Consider the following 27,719-nt stretch of genomic DNA (forward strand, 5'->3'; position numbering starts at 1 on the left):
AGAATGAGAGCAGCTACCCAGGAACTACCATGACCAGCAATATTCCGTTCGGTGCTCTTTTCCATTAGCTTATGTCAAAAAGCCCTTCCGCAGTGCACAGCCACAGAATTGTGCTTTCTGCTCACACGGTCGGCGTACGACAGCTAACGCAGAGGGACAAGGACAAAAAATCGGGGCTTTTTCACACAATATTCCCACACCTTTTCCTATTTGGCAGAAGTGCTAAGGGCTACACTAAGGCTGCTTGTCATTGAATTTGGCAGTTCGTAGACATTAACTAGAGATAACGGAGCTCCTCTTTAACCACCTGATTCATCAGTAGTGTTCTCATGTTACCAACAGACTGAGGAACACTCAGAAAGTGACAGGTTATAAAAAGAACATTTTGACCGGAAACGTAAACGTCACACAGCCGCCCGATGTGAAGAGAGCTGCAAACCCAAGCCACAGTCTCGTTTGTGCGGGGTCTGCTTTCCTTTTGGTGGTTATTTGCTTGTTTGTGTTTTGTTTTTGTTTTTTCAATGAGAAAATTCTAGTGGCAAGAAATCACATGGGCAACAAAAACATCCTTTAGAGCAGAGGAGTCAAGCTCATTTTCACCGGGGGCCACATCAGTCTCAAGGTGGCCTTCAAAGGGCCGAATGTAATTTTAGGACTGTATGAATGTGACTACTCCTTAACAGGCAGGAGCTCGGTGCTGCCGATGGGTAGAAACAAGGTGCAGGGCCGGATAAAACGAGGTGGAGGGCCAGATTCGGCCCTCGGGCCTTGTGTTTGCCACCTGTGCTTCAGAGAAAGGACCATCCAGTGCTACTTGCAGGCTGAGAAGTGCATCTCACAAGCAGTGTCAGTGACAACCTGCTGAAAGTTTAGATTCCTCTTTGTGAAAAATGGTGGTCAGGGGAGAGCCAAGTCCTTCCTGTTAAACTCTGATGTTATCAGGCGTAAGAGAACAGTTCAGGGCCAAGAAATTAAAGGGCTAATAAAATTAAAATGATTTATGGAATAGAGTAAATCCTTAAGAAATGGAACCTGTTGCCAAACTAAGTTCTAAAACACTGGTGCATGAATTCCATAAAGCAGATACATTTTTTTTAAAACTGTTGCTAATACCAGGAAAGGGCAATATCAAGAGGAATAAGAAGCACTTTGATTGAGTCACACATGCTGGTAAAGGTCAGAGACCAAATCAGGAGCAGGGCATGTCTGCTACTGTAAGAGCTCCCTCTTCCTCCAGCACCCTTGTGCAGTTTGGGTCTTTTTTTTTTTTTTTTTCAGTTCTCTTGGGTTTTTTTTTCCTCTCATTCTCTTTATTTTATTGTTTCAAGAACAATTGTCTATGTTTTCCCCCCACCACTCCCCACCCACCCCAGCCATCCCCACCTCCTTCCCTTAATCCTACCCCCCTTTGACTTTGTCCTTGTGTCCTTTATCCATGCTCCTTGATGACCCTTCCCCCCTTTCCCCCTGTTATCCACTCCCACCTCCCCTCTGGTTACTGTCTGTTTGTTCTTTATTTCAGTGTCTTGGGTTATATTTTGCTTGCTTGTTTGTTTTGTTGATTAGGTTCCACTTACAGGTGAGATCATATGGTATTTGTTTTTCACCCCCTGGTTTATTTCACTTAACATAGTGCTCTCCAGATCCACCCGTGCCGTCCTGAAGGGTAGGAGCTCCTTCTTCCTTTCTGCTGCATAGTATTCCACTGGGTACATGTATCATAGTTTTTTGATCCACTCACTTACTGATGGGCACTTAGGTTGCTTCCAGCACTTGGCCATTGTAAATTGTGTTGCTACGAACATTGGGGTGCACGGGTTCTTTAACCACCTCCATCATTATTCCTTCTCATTATTTGTCAGCTGTTTAACTTCTGAATATTTCTGTTTATCATATTTGTAGAAGAAAGTCATATGATTATCTCAGATACAGAAAATTGTACATCACTTATGATTTAAAGAATAATTTTAGCAAGCTGGGATTACAAAGAGATTTCCTTTAACAGATAAAATGTATCTACAGAAATCGCACATGCAGCAAGCATGGAACTCAGTGGAGTAATATGGAGAAATATGCAAACCACAGCTTTTAAAATCATCAACAGGGGAAGGATGCCCTCTACTCCCACTTTTGTTTAAGATTATACTGGTACCTCTAGTGAGTTCAGTAATTCAGGAAAAGAATTCAAAGGTGTATAGATTGCAAGCAAATAAATACATCTTTATTTCATTGTTTACAAATTGCGTAATTCTGTTTATAGACAATCTAAATGTATGTATGGAAAAGTTATTAGAAATATTAACAAGTTAGTAAGTAACCAGAAATAAACTAAATACACAAAAGAAAATTTCATATTTCTATACATATACAACAAATAGTAAATATAATTTTTAAATTATTTATAGTAGCAATAAAAATATAACAGGGACAATTTTACATATGCACAAGAATTTTACATAGAAAACTTATAAAGTTATAACACTATAAAATATTATAAAGTTTAATTGAGAAACATTAATGCAGATCCAATGAAATGGAGAGAAATATCTTTAGGATAGAAAGATTCAGTGTAGTAAAGTTACCAGTTCCATTCAAATTGATACATAGGATTAATGAAATTCTCATTGCAGCAGGTTTTGTATACACCATAAAAAAATAATTTAAGATTTGCATGGAGAGCAAAGTATCAGGAATATGCAAGACACTCTTAACAAAGAAGGCTAAGATTAGATTACTTGCCTTTCAGGATACCAGGCCATAAAGCTAAAGTAATTGAGAAAGCATCATATTTTTGATAGGGACAGATAATTAGATCAAAAGAATAAAATAAATGGGCCAGCAAAAAACTCACACATGTTGGAAATGATGTGAGTCAATGCAAATCATTGGGTGTGGAGTAAATAAATTATGGCCTTGCACAACAACATGGATATGTGTTAGAAACATAAGTTTAAGTGAAGAAAAGTGTTAGTTGTAAAGGGCTCTTCACAGCTAGAGAACATGTTTTATATTTTATAAATATCTAAAAGAACAGGAGTGACTTCAGTATTGGTTACCCTTGAAGAGAAATGAGATAGGGAAGGAGCATGTAGGTGGATGAAGGTTTAATAGTGTTCTGGGTTTTGAGTCGGGTGATGGGTTCATGGGTATTCATTGTATTAGGCTTCTAAATGAATAGATGAAACGTGTTAACTTATAGGTAAATGTAGATGCACATATATAATATATAAAAGTCATTTGTTTATGAAAACATTTTAAAATAAACTGATATTTAATAAATAAAAGAAAGAAAATCAAGGTACTGTAGAAAAAATGAAAAGGTTTGGGGGAATTGCCTTTCCAGATACCAAAATTTACTGTGGTGCTTATTTAAGGATAGATCCCGTACGGAATCGAATGAAAAGTCCAGAGATGGACCCCACATGAATGTATGGAAATATATGGAAATTTTATTTATTTTATTATTTAAATAAATAAATTTTATTTATTTTATGCTGGACTTGCATAACTTTGGGAAAAGGACAGAATATTTAATAAATGATGGTATGACAATTGATTATCCATATGGAAAAAGTGAAATAGGATCCCATCTTGTTCCTGCATAAATGTTAATCTTAGATGGGTTAAAGGCAATCAAATTTCATTTAAAATAAAAAGCAAGCATTTTTAATTTGAAGAAATTATAGGACAGTATCTTAAAGTGTTTTGCTGTTGAAAAATTCCTTCGGACTCAATAGTAAATAACACTAAGGAAATGACAGAAATATTCAATTACATTAAAGCTAATCAAACAACGCTGAAAAGAGCCTGAAAAGATAGATCATGTAACGAGAGAAGGCATTTGTGAACATATTATCAACAAAGGATGCAAAATGTTTAAATAACTGCTATGAATCGTAAGAAAAAGATGATTCAAGTCCAAAGTCAGATTTATAGGACCGAAGTCAAGGTGTCAGGGCACACCCCCTCCAGAGATTCTAGGAAACAATCCATTTTCTTGCCTTTTCCAAGCTTCTGTAGCTGCAGCCCTGCACTCCCCAGCTCCTGGTCCCGTCCCCCATCTCCACAGCCTGGAGTAGCACTTCCTGCTGCATAGTCACACTGCCCTCGCCTTGTTCCACAGTCCCATCTTCCTCCGCCTCCTTCGGATAGAGGGCACTGTGACTATGTTTAGAGATTATCTAGCTAATCCAGGATAAATCTCCTCATGTCAAAATTCCTAATTTAGTCAAGGTATGGGAAATCCCTTTTGCCATAAAAAAAAAAAGTTTCAGAGTTTCCAGGAATTTGGGTATTTGGGGGTGGGGGGCAATATTCAGCCCATCATAATACACTTTTTCTCTGCCGTGGCTCTAATTTTATCCATGAATTTATTTAGTGCCAATATTGTCCTCACATTTTTAGACCTACTTCAAAATACTGTCCTGGAAACATATTAAGTGAAGACATCTGATTTGTGTGCCATTGACCACCAGGTGGCAAACTGTGTCACTGTATTCTTACTCCTAATCTCAACTAATTTTACAGCCTACGTCGTTAAGTATGCCAATTTGAAGTCCGTTACTGTGCCAGGCAGTGTTGGATTACTGGATTTAGATCATTCTAGATCATTTCTGATGAGAGTAACTACGCACAGCAGAGGATTTAGATTGTCCTCTGAACTATTCAGATAGCCGCCGAAACAGAGAGCTGCTTTGTCCAGCTCTAACAGCAGTAATTAAGCATGTTTCCATTTAACAAAGATTCTTCCCATGCTGTATTCATTTATTTTTAGAGAGACTGCATGTACATTTCCTAAATTTTATTAAGAGTATATATAAATAATTATAATTAATACTAAAAACGACTATTTTTCTTTAATTAATATGGATTATTATATATAATTATTATATATAATTAAATAATGGACTATTATCTTTTTTTTTAAGATTTTATTTATTTTTCAAGAGGGGAAGGGAGGGAGAAAGACAGAGAGAGAGAATCAATGTGTGGTTGCCTCTCACGTGGCCCCCACTGGGGACCTGGCCTGCAACCCAGGCATGCGCCCAGACTGGGAATCAAACCTGCGATGCTTTGGTTCACAGCCCGCGCTCAATCCACTGAGGTACACCAGCCAGGCCTATTATCTTAGTTATAATTATAAACAGAATGTCTCCTAGAACTTGCTTCACTAATACTTTTATCTCAGCCAAGTACTAATCCTTGCCACTTTTATCCGGTAGTATTATGTAATATGTATGTAATATAAATAATGGGCACAAATATGTCATCTTTCTAAAATACTTAAAGTTATTTCTTTATTCCTCTATTGTTTCTGTTTTCTAAATCATATATTTAGTGGTTACAGTTCAACCAGTTCAGAGGCATCAAAATCATAACTGACATTCTTTTTCTCTCACTGTTATAAAGATTTCTATCAAAAAGTTGCGAAAATATAAATTGAAAAGAATTAAAATTTATATTCTAAAGATAAAACTTTCTTGTATTTCCTGTTGGGCACGGTGATATAGGTATAGATGTAGATATAGATTATATAGAATAATAGACACATATTTGGGATTATTTTTTACAGTGATCTTTTTCTTTTGTACTTAATGCAAAATATTAAATCAATTTCATTGCCTCTCCCCCATTCCATCTCTCTCCCTCTCCCAACTCAAAGTAAACATCATCCAAAATCTTATTTTTATTACATATGTAATTTTATATATGATTTATATATGTGTGAGTATATTTTGTTCTGATTTTTGTGGGAAATTATATCCTTGACATTTTCCAATGGCATTAAAAATTCTTTGAAAACATAATTTTAATGGTCATGTAATATTTTACCTTTATGATACTGCGGTTTGTTTAACCGAGTTGTTTCCAGTTTTCACCATTATGAGTTATATTTTGGCAGGACTTCATAAATCTGGCTTTTATGTCTGATGATTTCATTAACAGAGAGTCATAAAGTGAAAGGACTGAGTCAAAGGATGTGTGTGTGCTTTTGATGTTCTTGATATCTGTTAGCAAATAGCTCTCCAAAAAGGCCAAAGCGATCGGCTTCTCTTAATACAGTTACTGAAGTTTGTCACTAACTTAATTTGTGTTAATTAGTTTAAAATATTCCCTGATTATTTTCTTATTACCAGTTTATCTTACGAATATCTTTTAAGTTATTTAAATTACATATACCATAAAGTCAATATAAAGCTATAATTATTTCAGCATAGTATACTAATAGTGAGTGGCAAAGGGAACTAAACATTTTGGAGGATATGTAATTTCTAAAGATGGAAGGGATTGTGGGTTGGAATTAGAGGATGAAAATAGTCTTTACCTATGAGCCTGGGGTTCTCTAGCTTTTTATTTTGAATAGGTCAGAGTTGCCAATACTGCAATAGAAAGGCAATAAGAATGAAAGTAGAAATCTTGTCTAGAATTGTTTTCTGCCCTTCAGCGATTTTCATATGTGATCTGTCCAAAAAGTATGTACTGTATTTCACAGTACTATCCAGCCATGTACTGTAAAAAATAGAGACATTTATTGAAGAAGATACAAGATACAGGAAACATTGTACACAGGACAATGACGTCTCAGTCCCCTCCAAAGGAGACAACTTGGGACCTCACACAGTTCTCCCAGTTGCCATCAGCTGCCCCTTTGTATTTTTCTGAATCTCATCTATGGTCAGAAATCTCTTCCCTTTCAAAGGTGGTTTCGGGGGAAAAAAGCAGAAGTTGCAGGGTGCCAAATCAGGGCTGTAGGGGGTGCTGAGCCACCTGGGTGACCTGATGTTTCACCACTCTGCACGAGACAGGATGTGTGAGCAGGTGCCTTGTCGTGGTGAAGCTGTCAATCACCAGTTGCCCATAGCCGTGGCCCTCTGAATCATCTGCATAGTTTCTATGGAGAAATGTTCAAGCTTTGATGTAGATTCATTGCTCTACTTGTTCACGCATTTTGAATGTGACAACCACACAGTACACATGCTCAGTTAATGGCAGCATCTGCCTCTGCCACTGACTACTACAGTGAAGTCGTCATTGTTCAGGCGTGAACATTCCAGGCCACTCTCTTTGGCTGCCAGGTCACATCGATGTCATGCAGACTTTTCTCTTATCTTAACAATGGCTGGACTTTTTCTGGACAGATTCCGTGTGTATTTTTTGTGACTTGTCCCCTGAAAAAGTTGGAGCCTGACCTCCCAAGGCACTTACGAAGACACAGTCACTTTTCAAAGTGTGATACTGTATAACTGAAATAATTATTGTTTGAATAGAAAGGTATATGAATAGACAATAATAAAATACACATTGAAAATTTATAATTTCTCCCTCTCTTTATACTACTATTTATTTGGAAGGGTGAAGAGGTCTTTTTATAGCAAGAGGGCATTATTTCCCATGACATTTTACTTGGTCTCCTTCGTTTGTTTGCACTAAAGAAAATCTTGCCAGATTTGGTTCATTGTTCTCCGAAGGTGTGTTTTCATCATTTCCAATTAAATGTTTAAGTCAGCAGTATATGGCAAATTACCATAAATGTTATTGTAAGTTCAAGCTGAAATGTTAGCGAGAGAATTGCTGAAGGGTAGCATTTAAACTCTTATTGGGTCTGTGTGTTTCCTAACATCTATGGAATATATTAATTACACTGATGATTTTACAGTAACTTCTAACTTGAATTAAAATATGGCATTTGGTCTCTTTTTTGAGCTGAATACAACATTTAAACTAGAGTAACATTTGCTTAGTTAATCACCTCATTTTTTTGAAGCAAGTAGGCAATGATTTGGGAAAACACAATAAATTATCATTGTTTACTCAGTGTTGAAACTGTAGCATTCAGTGGATTGATTAATAATTCATACTGCATCCTTTACTTTTATGAGTGATGGAAAGAAGAGTTGATTGAAAAGTAGCAGAGACCAATTAAATTCTCAGACTCATTTTAATAATATTTATAAAAATGTACTCCCTTTCTAATAATCCAATAATTTTTTTGAGGGTTTCTTTTCTGCAGCCTTCAAATTGTCCATGGATATAAGGTGGTTTCTTCATTAACGAAGCCTTAATTGACACCACAGTGGTGGAATTGTTTTGGTGTGTGTTGGCATGTCACTCATTTGTGTCGCATGCATGTCCAAATGCTACATATCACAGTGTTCGGTGAGCAAAGCCTACAGCAAAGGAATAGTCGATACAACTGTTTTTCAAATACCGGTATCACAAACTTTTTCCAGTATGTTTGAAGAGTAACAACCTATTTGGTGGTTACTGTGGCTGAAAAGGAATAGAAAAGGCAGATGAGATAGTTTGAGAGACTCCAGGTGAAAGGAACAAGAAAGAAAAACAATGTGTATAGAGTTTGGCAAATGAAAAGAAATAATATACAGGAATGTGTAGATGAAAGGAAAGGGGCTTTATTTATTTTCATAAAACAGCATTGTGAAATAAAATAATTTCTCTGACCCAAACTGTTACTTAATCAACATGATACAGTTTGTCCAAGCCTGCACTTACTTCCTCGAAGGGCCAGTCTTGTCTCACAGACTTCCTAGGCCTCTAGTGCCAGTCCAGCCCGTGGAAACAGTGTCTTTTTCTGCGATCATGGCATTTGTTTATGCCACTCATTTGACGACGGATCACACGTTTGCATCGCTGACTTATTTTGTCATTAAAACCTTCTACAGTGTAAGTTCACATTTCATATTTTGAATCTCAGTTTGAAATAGAGTGTCGATCTAGAAAACATGCACTCGGGCCCGTTTCTGCAGGGCTAGTCTCCAGTCTTGCAGATACAGCAAAGCATCTTCATTGTGGGGGACTCCCAGTTCCCTGACGACTGATGGGGTATCATAGACTACGGGTGCATTGGTCACCAAAGAAAGTCACTTGCCCTGTATTAAGAGAAACACAAAATGAGGTAGCGTTGGAAGCACTGAGAAGCTTGGCCGTGTGATAGTCCTGCGGCGGAGCACTGGTGCTCGGGAGCCACGGTAGCAGCCAAGGAAGGGTGCGGTAAATGGAGACACGTACATGAGTCAGACTCCTTACCTTTTAGAGATGGTGTCCGGTGTTGTTCTAATGAATACTGCACTTGATCCAATTCCAACACATGCCCCTCGAGCTGCAAGTGTGTGCAGTCCTAACTGTGTGACCTGTGATAAATGGCCTTTGTCCCAAGGCAGATGACCACCCTGGCACCAAGTCCAGGCGGAGTGGGTGTGAGGGGACGGAAGCCATCTGGACATCTGCGGGAAGGCACACTCTGCTGAAAGCCGCAGTCCCTGACCCGCTTTGCTGACAGCTCAACTCTCAGAAGGTAGAGAGAACAGTGAGGAAGGCTCCCACCGGGCTGGGGGGTGGAAGTCCTGAGAGAGGGAAATTGACCGTGTCATTCCAGAGTGCATGAGAGTAAGGACGAGGAATGAGGTAGGCGTATGCATACCCAAGACTTTAGCAAAGTAGATTGCAAAGTGTTTACAGAAAAGCTGTATTTGACCTAATGGCAAGAGATGCTAAAATAAAGTTAGGTATCCTAATTAAACATTTATTCATTCATTTATTAAATAAAAGCAGTGGTGGTAAAGTTTAAAGCTACAAGTGAGTTAGGACTCCAATGAGCTTTTATATTTTATTTGTGAGGATAACTTGGCTGATACAGCATGGATGTCCTGCAGATACAATGTAGTTTGACTTCAGCAAAGAATTCAACAATATCTGGTGTGTTTTTTTGAATTGGATAGAAAAATGGACACTGGGTAATAGTATAGTTATTGTTGGTGGTTTCTGAGGGGGGAGGCGATCATTAGCACTCCTTTCTCTGCCTGGAATCTAAGCAAATGTGAACCAAACAATTAAATCGCTTTGGGCATATGAACCTATCGCGGTTGCTGATTGCGATCTCCAGAATGAGGACAATTTCATCACTTGCTACGGCTAGTGCTCACCTGGGGCATCATTTCCTCAGAGGAGGCCTTCCCAGATACGAAGTTAGGGGGTGAAGGACCGCAGTAGGGTTCACATCATCTGCAGGCAGAGTAGCTTCTGAGAGGAAGAGACACAGACCAGAGTTGAAGACACCCCGATTCATCAATAGGATGGTTCATCTCACCCCCTGCAGTCAACCACGCGAGTGGCTGCACGCCCTGGTGTCTCAGTTCCCACCTAAAATAGAAATTATATCAAATTCTAAAATACTTAGAGATAAATAATAAAATTCTAACAATATAGAAATGCTCAAATGGAATCAAGTCTCCTTACTTCGTCAAATTTTTGGGGGGGGAATCACTAACGTTTAAAAGATTATATTTGTTTTTCACATGAAATTATAAGTAAAGTCCAAAATAAAATTAATTTGCCTTTGTGAGTTAAAAAGTCTTTGAATAAGTTCCAAAAACTATTCTTTCATAATTCTTATCCTATTTATTCTCAGCCAGAAGCATCATTCACTCACAGATTTGGGGTTTTCTGCTTCCCACCAGATTCGAAGTACTTCTTCAGGGGAAGGTCTAGGGAGGGTAGTTTTTGGATGAATTTTTACAATAAAATAGGTTGATTTCACAAGCTTTGAAAATAAAGTGTTCCCAGTCTGCTAGCTAGGGGATATCCTAGGCCTGCTTTCCCCCAAAGTGTATATGTGGATGTAGCCTATAAAAATAAACCAAATGTTACTAAACCCACATGCCTTATCTGCTCTGTGTTTTCACATCACTGTATGGGGGAAGTCCTTGAATGTAAAAGGCAAACTCATTCTCTTGGTGGATTCCGCGTTTTGCCCCAGAGTACTAGCAAGTGAGGAAGCGCACTGGCTTTACTCCTTTCTGTGGCGTCAGCCTGGCCGAGGAGACGGAAGAGGAGCTCAATGCCAGTGCCGCCCTGGGGAGAGGTGGCCGTGTCAGCTGCAAGTTCCAAGGGTCCGAGAGAGGTCTGCACTCAAGGAAGAGAGGCCAAAAACAATTCCAACAGCAACCAAACGTGAACTGTGAACAAATACAGTGTGAAGTTCTTCATTTACATTTAAAAAAATAACACTCGAAGAAGTGTGAAGCCGGGAATGCTTGTTTCAATCAAAGTTCACGTGAGGAAGACCTGGAATTGTTGATTGGGGCCAACACCAGCGTGGTCTCAAAAATGAAACAAACCAAAAAAAAACCCTATTTCAAAAATGCATGTTAATTTAGAATACATTAAGAAAAACAATTCTCAGCCCTGGCTGGCGTAGCTCAGTGGATTGAGCGTGGGCTGGGAACCAAAGTGTCCCAGGTTCGATTCCCAGCCAGGGTACATTCATGGGTTGCAGGCCATAACCCCCAGCAACCACACACTGATGCCTGCCTCTCTCTCTCTCTCTCTCTCTCTCTCTCTCTCTCTCTCTCTCTCCCTGTCTCTCTCTCTCCCTCCCTCCCTCCCTCCCTCCCTTCCTTCCCTAAAAATAAACAGATAAAATCTTAAAAAAAAACCAATTCTCCAACCTTCGATACTAGTCAGATCTTGCCTACATTACTGTGCTCATTAAACATTCCGAGAGGGACCCTGAAAGGATGCTGAAAACCGTGTTGCAGGAGAAACAGTTCCGTCCTGCTCATGAGACCGCGTGAGTCACCTCCTTGAGGACAGGGCAACGTGCCTTATCGCCTAAATGCCACTACAGGGCCTCGTTCGGAACGCTAGCGTTCCCAGGATATTTGCATAAAGAATGAATGAACAGTGCAAGGTACTGGCATTGTTTAATTTGAAGACGTGGGAAAAGTTTCCGATATATAATGTATAGTTAAAGGAATTTTAGTAAATGAGAAAAGAAATGTCCCATTTCATTTCAACAGTCCAAAAAAGAGCCCAAGAATAGGTTTTCATTCAGTATATTGAACTTTTTAACAATGTTATAAATCTCTGGGAAAAAAGACCGCCCTGCTCAAGTAGTTCTTTTGCTATATATATTTGAGGGTGCCGGATCACCATTTGTCAGGAAAGTCTTAGCACTTTTGACCCTGCTTTAATGGGAAAATTGAACCAGGTAACCTCTAGGTTTCCTTCCAGCTCCGAGAATGAGTTACTCCAATGAGTCTGCTATGACCATTGATTTTCTTAACATTCTGATTTTTGTGATTTAACACACTGTTCCCAGTATATAAGAAAGCCAATTTGTATCAGTCAGGAGTAATCTATGCTGCTTTCAAACTGCCCTTCAGATTTAAAATATTTTTTAAAAAATTGAAATTAGTTATTAAAAACAGTTTTCTTCTTTCACAAAAGATAGAAAAATAACAGTGAATATTAATCGATCACAGGGATTAGTCAATGGACATCACAAGTACCTTCCAAATAAAGACTTGGAAGTTTATAATTAACAGATGTTCTGTTTCCCAAAGAAACACTTCAGAAAAGAATCATTTTTGAGTTTCTCAGCATTGAACTGAAAAATGCCTCTGTTAGCTAATAGCAAAATAATCACATTTCCCGTAAAGGGAAGAAATAGTTTTAAAATATTGATTGCGATGAAAATGGCAGTTTTTTAGTCATTTATGTGTCTAGAAGGACTTAAGTACTTGAAGAACTTCCAGATTATTGTCACAAACTACCTAAACGATCAACATGAACTCCTCGTACACTAAATGAAAAAGCTAAATGGATTATGTTGCATTTAGAATTTCTCAGCCTAGGAGGTCGCATACTGTGGTTCAGAAATGGATCTTGTGCTTTGTATGGATTCCCAGAATCAGGGAGGAAAAAAAAAAACCTTTCTTTAGTAAATTACTTCTTAAGGAGAGAGAGAGAAACTCCTGAAGGGTCGATCTGAGTTTTATTGTGAGAAGAGCCTCCAGTCGTAAATTCCCGGCACACACGCTGGAGCGGATGTGTCATTTCTTTTGTAATCAGCTGCTTTTATATTTCCACTCGTCAAGGTTGACTTGATCGTATTGTGCGCCTCTTGGATGTCATCGACATTAATTTGCTCTTCTTGAGAGCAGGGCGTGTATTTTTCTTACAACTCAGACCTCTAACTTGGGAAAGGAATATATTCCACAGTAGGACTGTGAGGGTATTCTGTGTGGGAAAAACAGGGGTTTTTTTTTTCCTAGCGCAAGTTTCAAAGTTTGAAATTATCCAGCTTTCCATTTTGCTCTTTGAGGAGTAATATTAAGTATCCATTCTGGGGATGTAGCTTTTAAATGACCTTTTCAGTACTCATCCTTTTGTTCATTTTGATTTGCTCAGATAAATTACAACCACCTGGCCTTTTGTATTAAAGAACGTTACATACAAAATTGACCTTTTGATACTTATTGCATTTGCGATTAACTGCTGTTGCCGTTTTCTGGGTTATGTCTTAAATAAGTTTATTTGGATGGTAAAGCCTGTTTCTTTTGCCTGCTTGTTCCAAACTGCTTCTCACATTATAGGAATGGACTCTCTAAGCAATATAAAGAGAAATTATGTTTTAAAAAATAATGAATCTGATTCATTTGGATCCCATGGTGCCTGATAATTTATATGTGTTATTTCGATTTCTCTTAACCTTTGACCGCTCTGCTCCTTGCCGCCTTACTGAATAAGGCTCAGCCATTTCTCTGTTTCTTGAAAACTTCCAGCTCCAACTTGCCTCGGGAACCCTGTGCTTGCTGTTCCTTCTGCCTGAAAGGTTCTTTTCTGGCTTCCTTTCATGTACCCCATATTCCAGGGGTACCCCACAGTTTGTGGCCTTTGTGTATTTAGGGTGGGCTGTGTGGCTCTTATGGAAAATGATAAATGTCCCTTCTAGTCTGGGGAATGAAAAATCCCATACAGGATTCACTAGTTTTGTTGTTGTTGTTGTTGTTGTTGTTGTTTTGTTGTTTTAGAGAAGAGGGAAGGGAGGAAGAAAGGGAGAGAAACATCGGTGTGACAGACACTGGCCAGGACAGGATTCACTCGTTTCTTTCCCGCACTTACTACACTCAAACAGCCCTTGCGTTACGATGACAGAGCATCTAGATTGCTGAGTGGCCAGATGGGGAGTTCCTTGGTCCTAGAGAAGATTTTCTATGTGCAAGAAATAGACTTTTGTACTTTTAAACTTCTGGATTTCGGGGATGTGTGCCTGCCTATACGGACTGAGAATTCAAGGATTCAGGTCAACTCCCATTGCCCCAGAGACCTGGGGTCGCTGTGAAGCCCTCTCTCCCACCACTGTCTCTGACCCCTCCCCAACCCCCTTATGTTTCCTGCGGTGATTTCTTCTGTAATATTTTTACCTATTTATAGGTAAATAGGTACCTAGTCTTTACCTAGGTAAAGACTTTTACCTAGTCTTTATATAAGACTATATTGAACAAACAAGACTTCTATGTACTGTTAACGATGATTTTTTAAGTGCTTGGTGTAATCTTTAATTTTGGCGGTAAACATTTCATTTTTTGACTTTTTGCGGCACTTTCAGTCAGGGCAAACCAGACTCAATGAAACGCTGCCCTGCAGTGGTCTGATGTACTTCCTCTCGCTCACCGGGAAGCATGGTCTTGTGTCCAGCAGTGGCTGAGTCTGTGACTGTTCTAGATGAATCCACGCCGTATGATTTCTTTCCTCCGGAAGTGAGATCATCCTTGGCAAAGTCTGAATCAGTGATGCCATCTATGTCCACAAAGAAAGGATTACAAATCCAAATTTTAAGTTTAAAATTGCCTGGAGCAACCTTCAAAAAAAAAAAAAAACAATTCTGCATCGTCTTTACACAGCTTCTGGTTTTGCCCACTGAGAAATAATAGGTAAGGCTTTGCTGTGTTCAAATCCAGGCTCCATAAATAAATACAGGCATACCTCGGAGATATCGTAGGTTGGTTTCTGGTCCGCTGTGGTAAAGTGAATGCCACAGTAAAATGAGTGACACGTCTTTGTTTTTTTAGTACGTATATAAGTTATGTTTATACTATACTGTAGTCTATTAAGTGTGCAATAACATTATGTCTAAAAAAAAACAATGTGCAGAACTTAATTAAAAATCCTTTATTGCTAAAAGGTTCTAACCATCACCTGAGCCTTCAGTGGGTCATCGTCTTTTTGCCCTTGGAAGGTCTTGCCTCGATGCTGACATTTGCTGACTGATCGGGATGGCGCTGGCGGGATATTGGGGTGGCTATGGCGACTTCTTAAAAATAAGACAGCATTGATGTTTGCTGCACTGAATGATTTTACCCATAGTAGAAATTTGTTAAAAGATGGAGTCAGTACTCTTAAAACATGCCACTGCTTTGTCAACTAAGTTTATGTCATATTCCACATATGTGTTGTCATTTCAATAGTCTTCATAGCATCCTTTCCAAGAGTGTCATCCACTTCAGGAAACCACGTTCTTGCTCATCCCTAAGTAATGACTCTTCATCTGTTCCTTCCAACGGAGGGTCCTAGCAGTTCGGTCACTGCTGCTAATTCTCGTTCTCTTGCCGTGTCCACCGCCTCTGTGGTTACTTCCTCCTCTCAAGTCTGGAGCCCCTCAGTGTTACCCAGAACTGTTCTTCCAAACTCCTGTCGCTATTGACGTTTTGACCTTTTGCCAAGAATCACCAGTGTTCTTCAAGGCGTCTAGAACAGTGAGTCCATTCTGGAAGCTTTGCCCAGACCCGCCAGAGCACTCACCGTCCAGGGCAGCTCCAGCCTGATGAAATGTAGCCTGGAAAAAAGTCACCGAAGCAGCCTCAACAAAACCGATGACCAGCTAGCTGCTCCCATGAGCTTCTAGTATCACCTACAGAAATCCGTTCAGGCTGGAGGGCTGGGAGCAGAAGGTGCCCAGTGTTCTGAGTAAGAGCTCGAGGGCTGTGCCCTGCGGGTTTAGTTTTATAAAAGGATAGAATGGCATACTTCCCTAGTGAAATGACACTGACTATGTTGCCACTTCTCTTTGCTTCTTCACACACCATCCTAACACCAGAAGAACAAAATTGATTGTTTACTGACATTACTCTGTTAAGCATGATTTTGTTAGTAAGAGAAATATTCTTTTCATGAAGTGTTGCTTAACCTTTCACTCAAATACTTTGTTCATTTTATAATGTAAGCTCGAGATTAATGATCAGTCCTTTTGATTGCTCTCTTTATACTTTTCCAAAAACGTAGGAATATAATTTTTATTAAAAATATGAATGTATTATGATGACTCTATGGCAGTGTATCCTGATCTTTTCAATATCGCAATAAGGTGGATGAGGAGCAGCATGAAACTTGGTGTTGACTTAAAATACAGGTTCACAAAATTGTCCCATTCTAAAAAAATCAATATCCACTTAGTTTGGAGGGTAGGCTATAAAACTCTAAAATATTCAAGGACACATAATAGTTTTAAAGGCTAATTCGTAATCAAATTCAGTTTTATCCTACCTGGCCTTCACTCCCACTTAGACAGTACAAAATGTGATCCTTTAATCCGCTCATTCCTTGTTCACTCATTGAAAACTGTCGACAACCAACTAAGCGCTGTAGGGAATAAAAATAAATCAAAATAGATTTTTGCATTAGGGAAGATTTCAGAGAAGCATGGAGATAGAAAGAGACAGTGTCCTCCTCACTGAGTCAATGATTCATGGGAAAGATGGTCACTTCAAGCTTGGGGTGGAGCCGAGGACACTGGAAGTGGGAGAGAGAAGGTAGAGCCCAGACACAGGAGGAGGGAGATGTGAAGACAGTTGGGAACAGAGTGAGTCAGTGGTTTGTTGTGTACATCTTAAAGGCTATTATCCTAAAGTCTGTTGGAGAGTTTTATGTCTTTAGGGTACTAACAATACGGCTAGTATGAAATATGGCGAATGCTACAATGTTTGAAGTAGTAATATAGAGTGGAAGAATTATATATGTATACATTCAATAGAATTAATGTTTGCCATCGTTAAGCATGAATTTTTATATTCTTTTTAATTTCATGATTTGTTTTGAAGGAGATTTTGAATAGTAAAACAGTTATCGATGACAGGCGTGATATAAAGAACTCTTTAATTTTTAAATTTCCTCACAACATTTACAGCAGCATGCTTACGATCTATTGTATTATGATCAACTTGTTCACTTGGCTTTATCTTTCTGCTGAACAATTGGCAATAGCAGATTAGATATAAAACAGAGCAGCTGTCATAGCACTTCTTGTGGACGTACAAAGTCTTAAACTTCATTTTATATAAAAATCATGATCATCAAACAAATTATTTTTGGAAGTTCTTAAGAAAGTACTCTACTTTCTCCCAATTTTTAGGTTGAGTTCGTATCACTCTTGGTTGCAATTGGCAGAAAGCACGTCCGAATTTAACTTTATTTTACCACAATTACGATATTTTCCAACTGTCACACGAATTTGCGACATTTGTTAAAAGGGAGGCCAGTAGAGCAAAATGTGCCACTAGTGCACAGGCAAATGGGCCTGTGGTAATTAGTGGGCTGTTTCGAAAGACAAAATCAGAGGCTGAAATTTAACATAGCAATTGTCTCAGTGAACGGGTAACGAGCGTTCACCGCGTGCCAGCCTCTGTGGTGAGCGGTCCAAGGGCATTCTCTCTTTAGTCCCAGCCTTACATTGCTGCTGTTTCCTCTTCATAGAGAGAAGGGATGAGCAGTGGGAAGCCCTGAAAGGTAACTTGGTTACGGCCCAATAAGGAGTGGGTGGAGAAACTGAGACTCCAGACAAACCGGTGAGGTGTAGGTAGAGACGATATCAATGCCCCCACTGTACAGACGGGAAACTCCAAGATGTAGAGAAGTCTCGATAATTTAGTTCAGCCGAAACAACTAGTAATGTGAACACTGGTATTCAAGCACAGGCCCTTCTAACTCAAGTGCAGCTATATCGTTTGTCAGCATTTATAATCAATTTTGCCAAATTTCAGTTGTGAGCCTACTATTTACCTCTTCTTTGTTTTGACCCCGAGGGGGCATAATTTGGGAAGTAACTGGCAGGAGGGAGGACAATTGTTGAGGACACTGAGGGCTGGAAATTAGAAGCTAGTAATGTTATCCCATTGTATTATTTTAGGCCGTCACATCAAAGAAAGAGGGTCTCAGGAGGAAGTGATTTACCCCTCCTAAGTCAGAGTGTGTACATTATTTTCCCAAAGTTAGGAAGTCAGTATGTCACCCGGAGTCCTGGCCCTCTGCTAAGTAACCTGGAAGGAGTTCATTCAGCTATTTCCCTCCTCATGTCCTTTACTGTGTACTACTTTCTTCTCTAATTACTTGTATTTTATCATGTCTTGTTTACAAGCTACAGTGTTACAGGCCTGGGCAAGAATATTGGTTTTTTTTTCCTTCTTTTTTGCAAAGAGTGCTATAGTAGATATTCAATTCTTAAAAAGTGATGCAAACGCAAAGCTCAGAAGACAACCTGGAATCATTAAAAATACTTTTGTTTTCTACTAATAAATAGAAAGTTGAGCAAAAACATATGACTGTCATTGATTTTTCTTTATTGTGAATGTTGGGGTCACAATAATATATCATGTCGCAGAAAACTCTATCCTTTGTCAGAGATAGTGAATATGGAATGTTTGTAGATTTTATTACAATTTGTGGGATTGACTATTCATTAGCTATATCTTGTGGACCTTTTAGATGTAGGGGAAAGGTAAGATGAGGAAACGGAAGCTGTTCATTTTCTTAAAAATCATGTAATTATAGAAGGGGGAGGGTCAAGTCGAGGGATGTGTATAAAGGACCCCTGGACAAAGACAACACAGGGGATGATTGAAAGTGGGAGGTGGGGGTGGGCAGGGCAGGGGAGAGTGATGAGGGAAAATGGGGCAACTGTAATTGAACAACATTAAAAATTTTTAAAAAGAAAGCCCCCAAAGTCATAAACATAAAGTATTATGGATGGTTATGGCATTGTAATGACAGGGGATGAGTAATTTGACATTTATAATATTGTCCTTGATATTAAAATATACACTGGACACACAAAAGATCATATAATTATATGAGCTACCATTGGTAAGCTAAGGACAACTAGTATTAATAAAGAAACTTTTTAATACAAATGTTAGAAACTGGTGTTCAAACCTAAACTATAATTTGCAATTTTCTCAAGGCTATTTGCATATTGCTATAGCAAAGGTACTTTGCATACTTGTGTATGTTTGTGTATGTGTGTGTTGGTGAATATGTATATGTTTTTACCACAAAGAGCATGGTGTTCCCTACACTTGGTACCCTTGGCATTTGAAATGACATTGTTTGCATTTGTGTAGACTCGGTATTCAATTGGCCACTCCTACTGAGAGAGGCTCAAACAAGATTCTATTTGCTAGAAGCTGTGTTTTTATTATCATTTTGAATTTATGTTAAAGCAAATAATTTGGTGGTTTAGATCCCATTTATTTTTACTTTAAATCTTTTAGTATGTCTATTATATATAGATAGGTACAGCATATGTAGATATAGGTATGTTCATTATAGGAACAAACCATCACTCCATAATAGTTGCATTATTTCTGTTTCCTATTGGCACGTGGATATTCTCTTTTTAATAATGACAGAGCAAGGCCTGAAATGATACTGTGGCTGCACACTTCACGAACAGCATCAATACTATGTCACAAGTGTCAGAACAAAATGTTAAATAATAAACTGCCATCAGGTGTCAGCCTGTGCTTCTTCGTCATCTAAAAGGGAATTTTATGAATGACGCATCACAGTACTATGTACATGTACATTTACAGACCAGTGGATGTTTTAAGTTAATGCCACTGAGTTAAAATAATCTCAATGAGTAATGAAACTATTCATTGTGTTCAAGGCTTTGTCTTTCTTCAACGATACAATTTTCTCCTCATTTGAAAGGGTATTTAATTGCATTGCTCATCCACTTTTAATATTTAATAATATTTTTATTAGCTGCATGGAATGAGAAGGGCAAGGTTTGCAATATCTAGTGCCGGTCATCAATTTTTTTCCCTATCATAACTTAATGAATATTGTAATTGCAAAGAAAGGCAGAAATGTAAATCATCTTGGAAGTGGCTGGGACTTGCTAGTTTATTGACGGTAGCTTGGCCAAAGGTACAAGGAACAAGAAACAAATACCTGCGGGTGAAGCCCCGGCACAAAGTTCTTGCAACATACCAGTCACCTTTCATTTTAAATAATGAACAGAGAGGCTTTGCATAAAGGTGTGAGTGCTGCCGATAACAACTGCTGGTTCCTTGGCAATTGATAGGGGATCTCGACGACTTACAAGACTTAGTCTTGCAAAGTGTATGCTCCTTTCACCTCTATTAATTTTGACAACTTTTCATTGACATTTCTTAAGCGTTTTTACTGTTGCTTCCTTTCAGCTAAGACAAAAGCAGGAGCTAGAGCGGGAAAACTCGGCATGGCCATTATAACAATAGCACTTCTTACTTAGGTAACACCTTTCAACTGATGTTTTCAAAATGCTTTTGAGCACATTTCGTTAGGTGTGCGGGTGGGACGGAGGTCAGCGAGAAGCCCTCCACAAGTGCCGTACATTTACAGCCTCTATGGTGATAGAACCCGGGCCGTGGAGAGAAACCATTTTCATTTCCAGCGATCTCAGTGTGCATATGTGTGTTAGATGAACTCTAAATTCTGAGTGCCATTTGTTCAAAATACAACCAGATACTGTTGACATTAATGGGTTGTCAACCTATTTTAAAAGGAATCATTTTTAACTCTCTGCAGCAACTGCTTCGAGAGCGACAGCAGATGGCCAGCCGTCCCTTTGCTTCTGTTGACGTGGCGCTGGAAGTGGGAGCGGAACAAACAGACTTTCTTCGAGGGACGTTAGAGGTAGGAACGGCGGCGCCGAAACGGGGCCTCGGTGACTTGCATATTTCTATTGCTTCTCTAACCTGCGTCTGCTTGTGAAGCCAAACAGAGTCTGATTATCTCAAGTTGACAAGATTCAGCGACATATAGTATGCCATTTTGAAGGCACCTAGTTTTAATAGTATGACATGAGCTGTAACAAAAGCCACTGGAGAATCTATTAGCCTAGGCAAGAAGGATGCACTGCCCACCTGGCAGCCTTTCCCTGACGGAGAGGAGCTAAAGGAATTAAAGATACAGGTATGACGGAAGAAACAAAGGCTCTCTATGGTCCCCGAAGCACTCAATATCCCTTAATTAACAATGCACGCCTATATTAACGAAGTTGGCTATAAAAGGTGGATGAGTCGCATTTTAATTATATAGTTTCATTTTTGAATGCTGAGAATTGTAGAACACAGTGAGTATTTTTGATTTGTGGTAATGACGGTGTTAGTATATCCTTTTATTGCAGATGCAGAAATAGTGTGGTGAAACAGCAATCATTATGTGCAAGTAAATGTGGTGTTAGAACCCTGAAGTAATACATGAAATGGTTTTTGAAAATAATAATCCCCAGAGAAGCAGGAGCCACAGATTGTAATTAGTGGCTAATCAACACTTTTCGAGGCATAGTAATTTACTTGTATGTTTATTACTGTTTTATTTATACTTTATATATAGTAAGATGTTTAAGTAGGAAAATTAAGAAACACTATAGAGTGGAAATATTTCATTCCCTTTTATAAAAATGCCCTCATGCGACAAACTTGCTATTTCGATATTTTGCTTTTCTTCAAGGAAAGCAAGGAATGTAAAAACAGGCTCCTTCAAAAACCTAGGTACAATTACAGTTAATGCTGAATAGCATTTTTGGTTATTCTGAAAAAAAAAAATACTGAATCAGACCTCATGGGCACGCTACAAAGGCCAGTATTTAGAGGATGCTTCCCTATAAATTTTTAAAAATTTTTATGTTCTTGATTTTTTTACTGATTAAAAAGCCTCAACTTTTAAGCCCTCCCCTATCCTTCACCTACTCTCAGATAAAACCAAGTGTGTACTGGACCCATCGAAACTAATGTGCTCAGGGCACATGCAGACTGTGCTTCCGTGAAACCGCGAGACATAGCAGGGTGCTGTCCAGTACTGTCGAACCATGCACCCCTGGTATATTTTAAAATATTAATGTTAATATTATCGTTAACGAAGCTATTAATATTAACATTAACATTAAACATGAATATTAACAAAACTAACAGCGCCTTAATACTGGTTAATCAGCAGCGACAACAACAAAAAGTAGTTCGAGTCTGTTTGGCCCCTTTCCTGATCTTTAGAAGCCTTGGAGCATTTCTTGTGCGGTGGCAGCGGATAATAGTTATTTTATGATTTCTGATTAAATTTTTATTAGGCTATAGTTTCCTGTGAATGTTGTTATTACATTAAATTTATGTTTCTGTTTAATATGCTTTTGCTTACCTTTCATGTAAAATTTGTTAGTAATTTAACCCGTATTTCCTACTCCTTTCCAATCCAATGCATGCATTAGTGGATAATATCAGGTGCATACCCTCAGTTACATAACTGACTATAAGAATTCTGTAAAATACTGTTGAAGCAAACAGAAGCCTTATCAAATGAAATCCCAGATATTGCAAGTATCGTGCTAGGTATTTTAAATGTAGAACCCAAGAAACCAATAATGGTGAACTCTAAGTAAAACATTTTCATAGGTTCCCATAATTTACTTAGAAAATAAAATACTAACTAGGTAGCAATTTAGGGTATATAATCTGAAATTTGACCTTGTCTTAATATATATATTTTTAAATTAAGGGTCACTTTTTTACCAGAGATGTTTGTTCATAGTTATACCTTAAAATTTTGTTCACACTTATTGTAAGCCTCTTTTAATTTTTGATTCATGAAGAAAGGCTCTGGATTAACTATTAATGACATATAAAAATATAGCAGACTAAATATTATATAAGTAAAGTTTATGTGGAATTTTTCATGGGGAAGAAGCTGCTATTCATGGCTTTTGCCATCCCTAATATATCTTAGGAAACAAAAGCAAAAATGACCCAGTATCACTTTTTCATATTTCATAATGGAAAGTCTCTTAGAAAGAACATACTATGAAAAATTAGGTCAACACATATTTACTAGTCTGACCATGTGCAAAGCATATGGGAGATGGAGATAGAAAGACATTGTCCATATCTTCCAGAAACTTATATACGAATAAAAGAGATAAGATGTAAAAATACCTCTACTAAAATATATGTGATTAATGCTAACAGGACAATAAACATAATGAAGAGTAAGAAAAGGAGCTTAAAACTCAGGATATGGCCGAATATTGCCTGAAACATTGTAGTTGCTCTTGGCCCTTAAAGACAGGTGAGACATCAATAGGCAGACGTAGTATGAGGCACACCAAGCTGAGAGGGCGGTGTGAACAAAGGGAGAAGCAGAAGAGGGTTGTACATGTGAAACAAGGGAACGACAGGATTACATACAACACCTAAGTGAGGGAGGAATCGTGGGCATCAAAGCAGAAGACGCAGGAGAACAGTAGGAAAGTCATCCTTAAGGAGATGCTGAGGATCACATGCAAGACTTTTGAGCAAAAGATTTTTGGGTTTGATTTTTAGAAAGACTATACTGTCAGCACTTTGTAACATCAATTGTATTGAAGAATAACTGAAAAACAATTGGAAAGTTAGCCCCTGCACTAGTGGCTGTCAAAGTGTAAAGGAGCAATCACATTTGAAAACTACAAAGAGATAGAATTTACAGAATGAAATAACTGACTGAATGTCGAGATAGAGTCTGAGGCAAAGAGAGGAAGGGGCCGTAATGCTGGGAGCCCTTCATGCACACTCGAAGTTGTGGGAGTGAGAAGAGAAAGAGCAGCAAAGGCAGATTCTAGGAAAGCTCTAACAGTTACACTGTTGGAGGACTATTGAAGGAAAGGTTCAAATGACCGGCTAAGAAACACTGAGAAGCTTCAGACCATTAAAATTAAGAAAAAGAAGGTATGCCAAAAAGGATGAGGTGGCAAAGATGGCGTCCATTTCCTGAGCAGTCGGTGGAGAGGAACTGCGGGACCGGAGGTGACATTGGGATATTGTGTTGTCCCTGGGGACTTTGGAGGAAGTGGTTCCTGTGGAAAGATGGAAACCAGACAATAGGGCTGGGTTGGAGATGAGGAAGCATCGGCAGCAGGGGTAGACTACTTTTGGAAATTGGTATTGTTAAAAGGAAGGAAATGAGATGGTAGTTTAAGAAATTGACCGGTTCAAGAGAAAGTTTCTTTGGAAGAAGAACTGGCGAAGGGGGAAAATGTACATGAAGGTAGAGAGAGGATCAAGGAAACAAGTACAATTTTTGGAAAGACAAAATGGAAAGGATTAATTTTGGGAAGTCGAGAAAAGAAAATGATGGGTAGATAAAAAAACATTTAGAGCATTTCCAGGTGAAAGCAGTTTACCTTTGACAATTGTATCATTTTTTATGGTAATATCTGAAGTCAGGTCACCTGCAGCGCTTGAGCTGAGGGTGCAAGAGTGAGATTTAAGAATGACAGAGGAGATGTGAAACCCTCCTTGGAGAGACGGTGACAGCTGCTTCAGACAGAGCACTGGGGGTTATCTGAGAGGTCTCCTCCTCTGATCTCATCTTCTGTCAGTCACAGAGCCCTGTCAGTTCTCCAGCTTAAACATAGTGTAAGTCCATCACTTCATCCCCACTCCTCCTCCTCGGTGTCAAGCCTTCAGGATTTCCACCCCCCTCGAACTTTTAACATTACCCTTCTTCCTGGTCTTCCTGATGCTATTTACCTCCCTCCCTCTTCCAGGCTATTTTCCACATTGCTACCAAAGAGATCCTTCTAGGGGGCAAATCTGTCCATATCCAATTTCCCCATGGTTCCCCTTCTCTCTCAGTAAAGTCGGAAACTGCTCTGCCTAAGGGACCTCCAGGGACCCAGTCCCTGTCTTCCTGCCCAGGCATCTCTTGCCATCTCCCGCCAACCATCTGATCCCCACCCGCTGTCCCTTCCCTGTGTTTGTTCCTCCGGTTTCCTTGTCCTGGAAGAACTTGCCTGTCCGGTAGAATTCAACTATTTCTGCTAGTCTTGAGGTGGGGGGAGAAGACTGCATGAATAAAGGAAGAAATAAATGAAAAAGATGATCTTAGGGCGACAGAAGGATTGCTGAGCAGCAATGAAAACCCAGAGAAACTTGGTGTGTAGTAAGGACGACGACTTTATACCGTGATGACCTTAGAGCTAGGGTCAGGAGTGAGGGGAGCAGGTGGTGGGGTTTCCTCAAGGTTAGATGTTGGCAAGGTGAATAACGGAAGAGAATCGTTAAGGAGAGATTCTAGGGTACAGATATGAGAACCCCTTTTAAAGGGATGCTCAGGGTCGATGGTGAAGACAAAGGTCTAGGCTGACAATATGGATAGCTCAGGGGATAGAGCTGAGATTAATTAATTAGTTAATTAATTCACTACTTAAATACTAATCTGACTCTTACTGTCTGCCTTCTATATGTCGAGCATTGAAGATACAGAAATTAATATAGGAGCACGGTCTCTACCCTTGTGAATAACAATTTAATTAGGAGTGAGGGGAAAATTTAGTGCTTGAGATCTTATTAGAGATTTGAGTTATAAAGTAGATAGGACTCCCTGGTTTAGCCTTATTTGTTGGCTTTTCTGAATAAGGTATATCTGTGCCCTAATCATTCCATTTTGCAACATTATTTTACTTTAATGCACTAAAATACACATACAATGTCTTGGACTTAATTTCTAAAAATAAACAAAAACCAATTTTGTTTAGAAAGGCATGATTTTGAGTGAACAGCAAAATCTTTTGATAATCACATCATAAAACATCATTCAGCCAGTGTTTTATCTCTATGTAAATATATATAATGTGTTTACATATAAATATATCTGCTAGGGAAAAAGTAAGTACAAATGATTATGTACTCTGTGAGTATATGCAAGTGAACATTAAGTATTACTAAACTTACATATTTTATTTTTTAACCTTTATTTTTTGGAGTGGTTTTAAGCTCACAGCAAAATCAAGAGGAATGTATAGAAATGTCTCATACGCCTGCTCCCTACCCAGACACATATCCTACACAAGTTTTTTGCTTATAACTTATTAGAATATTCACTTTCAAAATTATATGGATTTTTGAAGTATGCATTATATACGTGGTCCTTGAACCTCTCTTTTAAATGATACATTATGACCTCTGTGTCTGTGTTTCTGTGAATTTTTTAAAAGTACGTTCTCAGAGTAGAATAATTTTGTCTTAATATAAATTGCATTCCAAGCAGTTCCATGTAACATTTTATTCCAAGCGCATTAAATTTTGATGACCTCATTTATTTGGCCTAAAAGAAAAATAACAAGAAAATGAGCGATGCATTATACTAGGCGCTGCAGACCACACAAAGATGTTTCTAGTGTTGTCAGCGCTGTAGAGCATCTTAGAATCTCCCGTGGAGAATGACTCGCCGTTAATTACCTCACCCTTTAATTATGCCCTCCTCCTGCTGTTGCTTCCTTCCTTCTCGCCCAGACTAGTGCTGCTGCGCCGCGCTCTCTCGTGCACTAGAATAAATAACTGATGCATGTGATGGCAGACCTGAAGCCCCACGCTATTCCAGAATGCTTTTGATCCCTCAAAAGGAAGTTGGGTTTGGGGATAATTAATAATACAGTCATTTTATTATAGTTACATTAATATCTGATCACTTTCCATCATAAAACTTGATTCCCTAAAACACCTCCAGTCCGTGTCCACCGTACTGAATGAAGCATGAGTGTATGTGCACGTAAATGTGTATATCAGTGCACGCGCACAGGTTTCATCCAACACTGAAAGAAATGTGGTTGGCATTACTGACGTGTTATGTGGTATACTATGTGTTCTTGAATGATCAAGGTCATATAGTCGTCATACATTAGTTATTCTTTTTTAAAATATTTTATTTATTTATTTTTAGAGGTGGGGGAGAAACATCAACGTGTGGTTGCTTCTCGCACGCCTCCCGCTGGGGACCTGGCCTGCAACTCAGGCATGTGCCCCGACTGGGAATCGAACCGGCGACCCTTTGGTTCCCAGGTCTGCGCTCAATCCACTGAGCTACCCCAGCCAGGGCAGTTATTAATTCTTAAGAAATGTTAGTTTCTTTGCCAGATTAGAAAATTAAAACATTCCAATCATAAGAAACTTTGAAAAATGAGAAAGGTCGATTATAGAAATAGAAACCCCCACCCCTGCTCCATCCACTGTGCACAGTCATGAGGCGAACACCCTCAGCCCAGAGGCACAATGTGTCGGTCGCTGCAGGAAGTTCCCTCGCGTGCCTCCTCAGGCACTCCCATCCCTCAGCCCACACCCCTGGCGCCACTTATCTGATCGACGTTCCTACAGTTGTGCCTTTTCCAGAAAGTTATGTACATGGAACTGTGCTCCGTGTGGCCTTTGATGGCTGCTTCTTTCGCTTGGCACAGTGTTTTCAGGATCCATCCGAATGATTCTCGGTGTCAGCAGTATATTCTGTTGCTGAGTAGCATTCCACTGTGTGGGCGCATCATAATTGATTCACGCAATCACCAGGTGGTAGACATCTGGATGATTTTCATTCTGGAGCTCTTGTGAATGAACCTACATTCTTTCGCATGCAGATCTTTTATGAAAATGTTTCTATTTTCTCTTGGGTGAATACTTATCAGACTGCTAGGTCATACGGTAAAAGTAGGTTTAACTTGAACAGTTTTCCAAAGTGGCCATATCATTTTGTATTCCCATCAGCAATGTATGAAAGTTTTGATTGCTTTGCATCTTCACCAGCACTAGGTATTATTGATATTTTTGTATTTTGTTTTGTCATTCTAATATGTATGTGGG

The 27,719-nt window shown here is 39.0% G+C and overlaps 1 protein-coding gene across 3 annotated transcripts in view; it reads left to right on the forward strand.

Annotated features, from left to right (window-relative positions):
* The window catches only part of ATRNL1 (attractin like 1), a 512,339-nt gene that overhangs the window by 297,222 nt on the left and 187,398 nt on the right, over positions 1-27,719 (forward strand). For 2 of the 3 annotated variants that reach the window (XM_028513523.2, XM_036027364.1), the window contains exon 27: positions 20,647-20,754. The exons of the other annotated variant lie outside the window; for it this stretch is intronic. In XM_028513523.2, the coding sequence (XP_028369324.1) occupies positions 20,647-20,754 (108 nt within the window). The remainder of the gene's footprint in view (positions 1-20,646; positions 20,755-27,719) is intronic. 3 annotated transcript variants of the gene reach the window in all.

The sequence above is a fragment of the Phyllostomus discolor genome, chromosome 5 (genome assembly GCF_004126475.2).
Source record: "Phyllostomus discolor isolate MPI-MPIP mPhyDis1 chromosome 5, mPhyDis1.pri.v3, whole genome shotgun sequence".
Lineage (NCBI taxonomy): Eukaryota > Metazoa > Chordata > Mammalia > Chiroptera > Phyllostomidae > Phyllostomus > Phyllostomus discolor.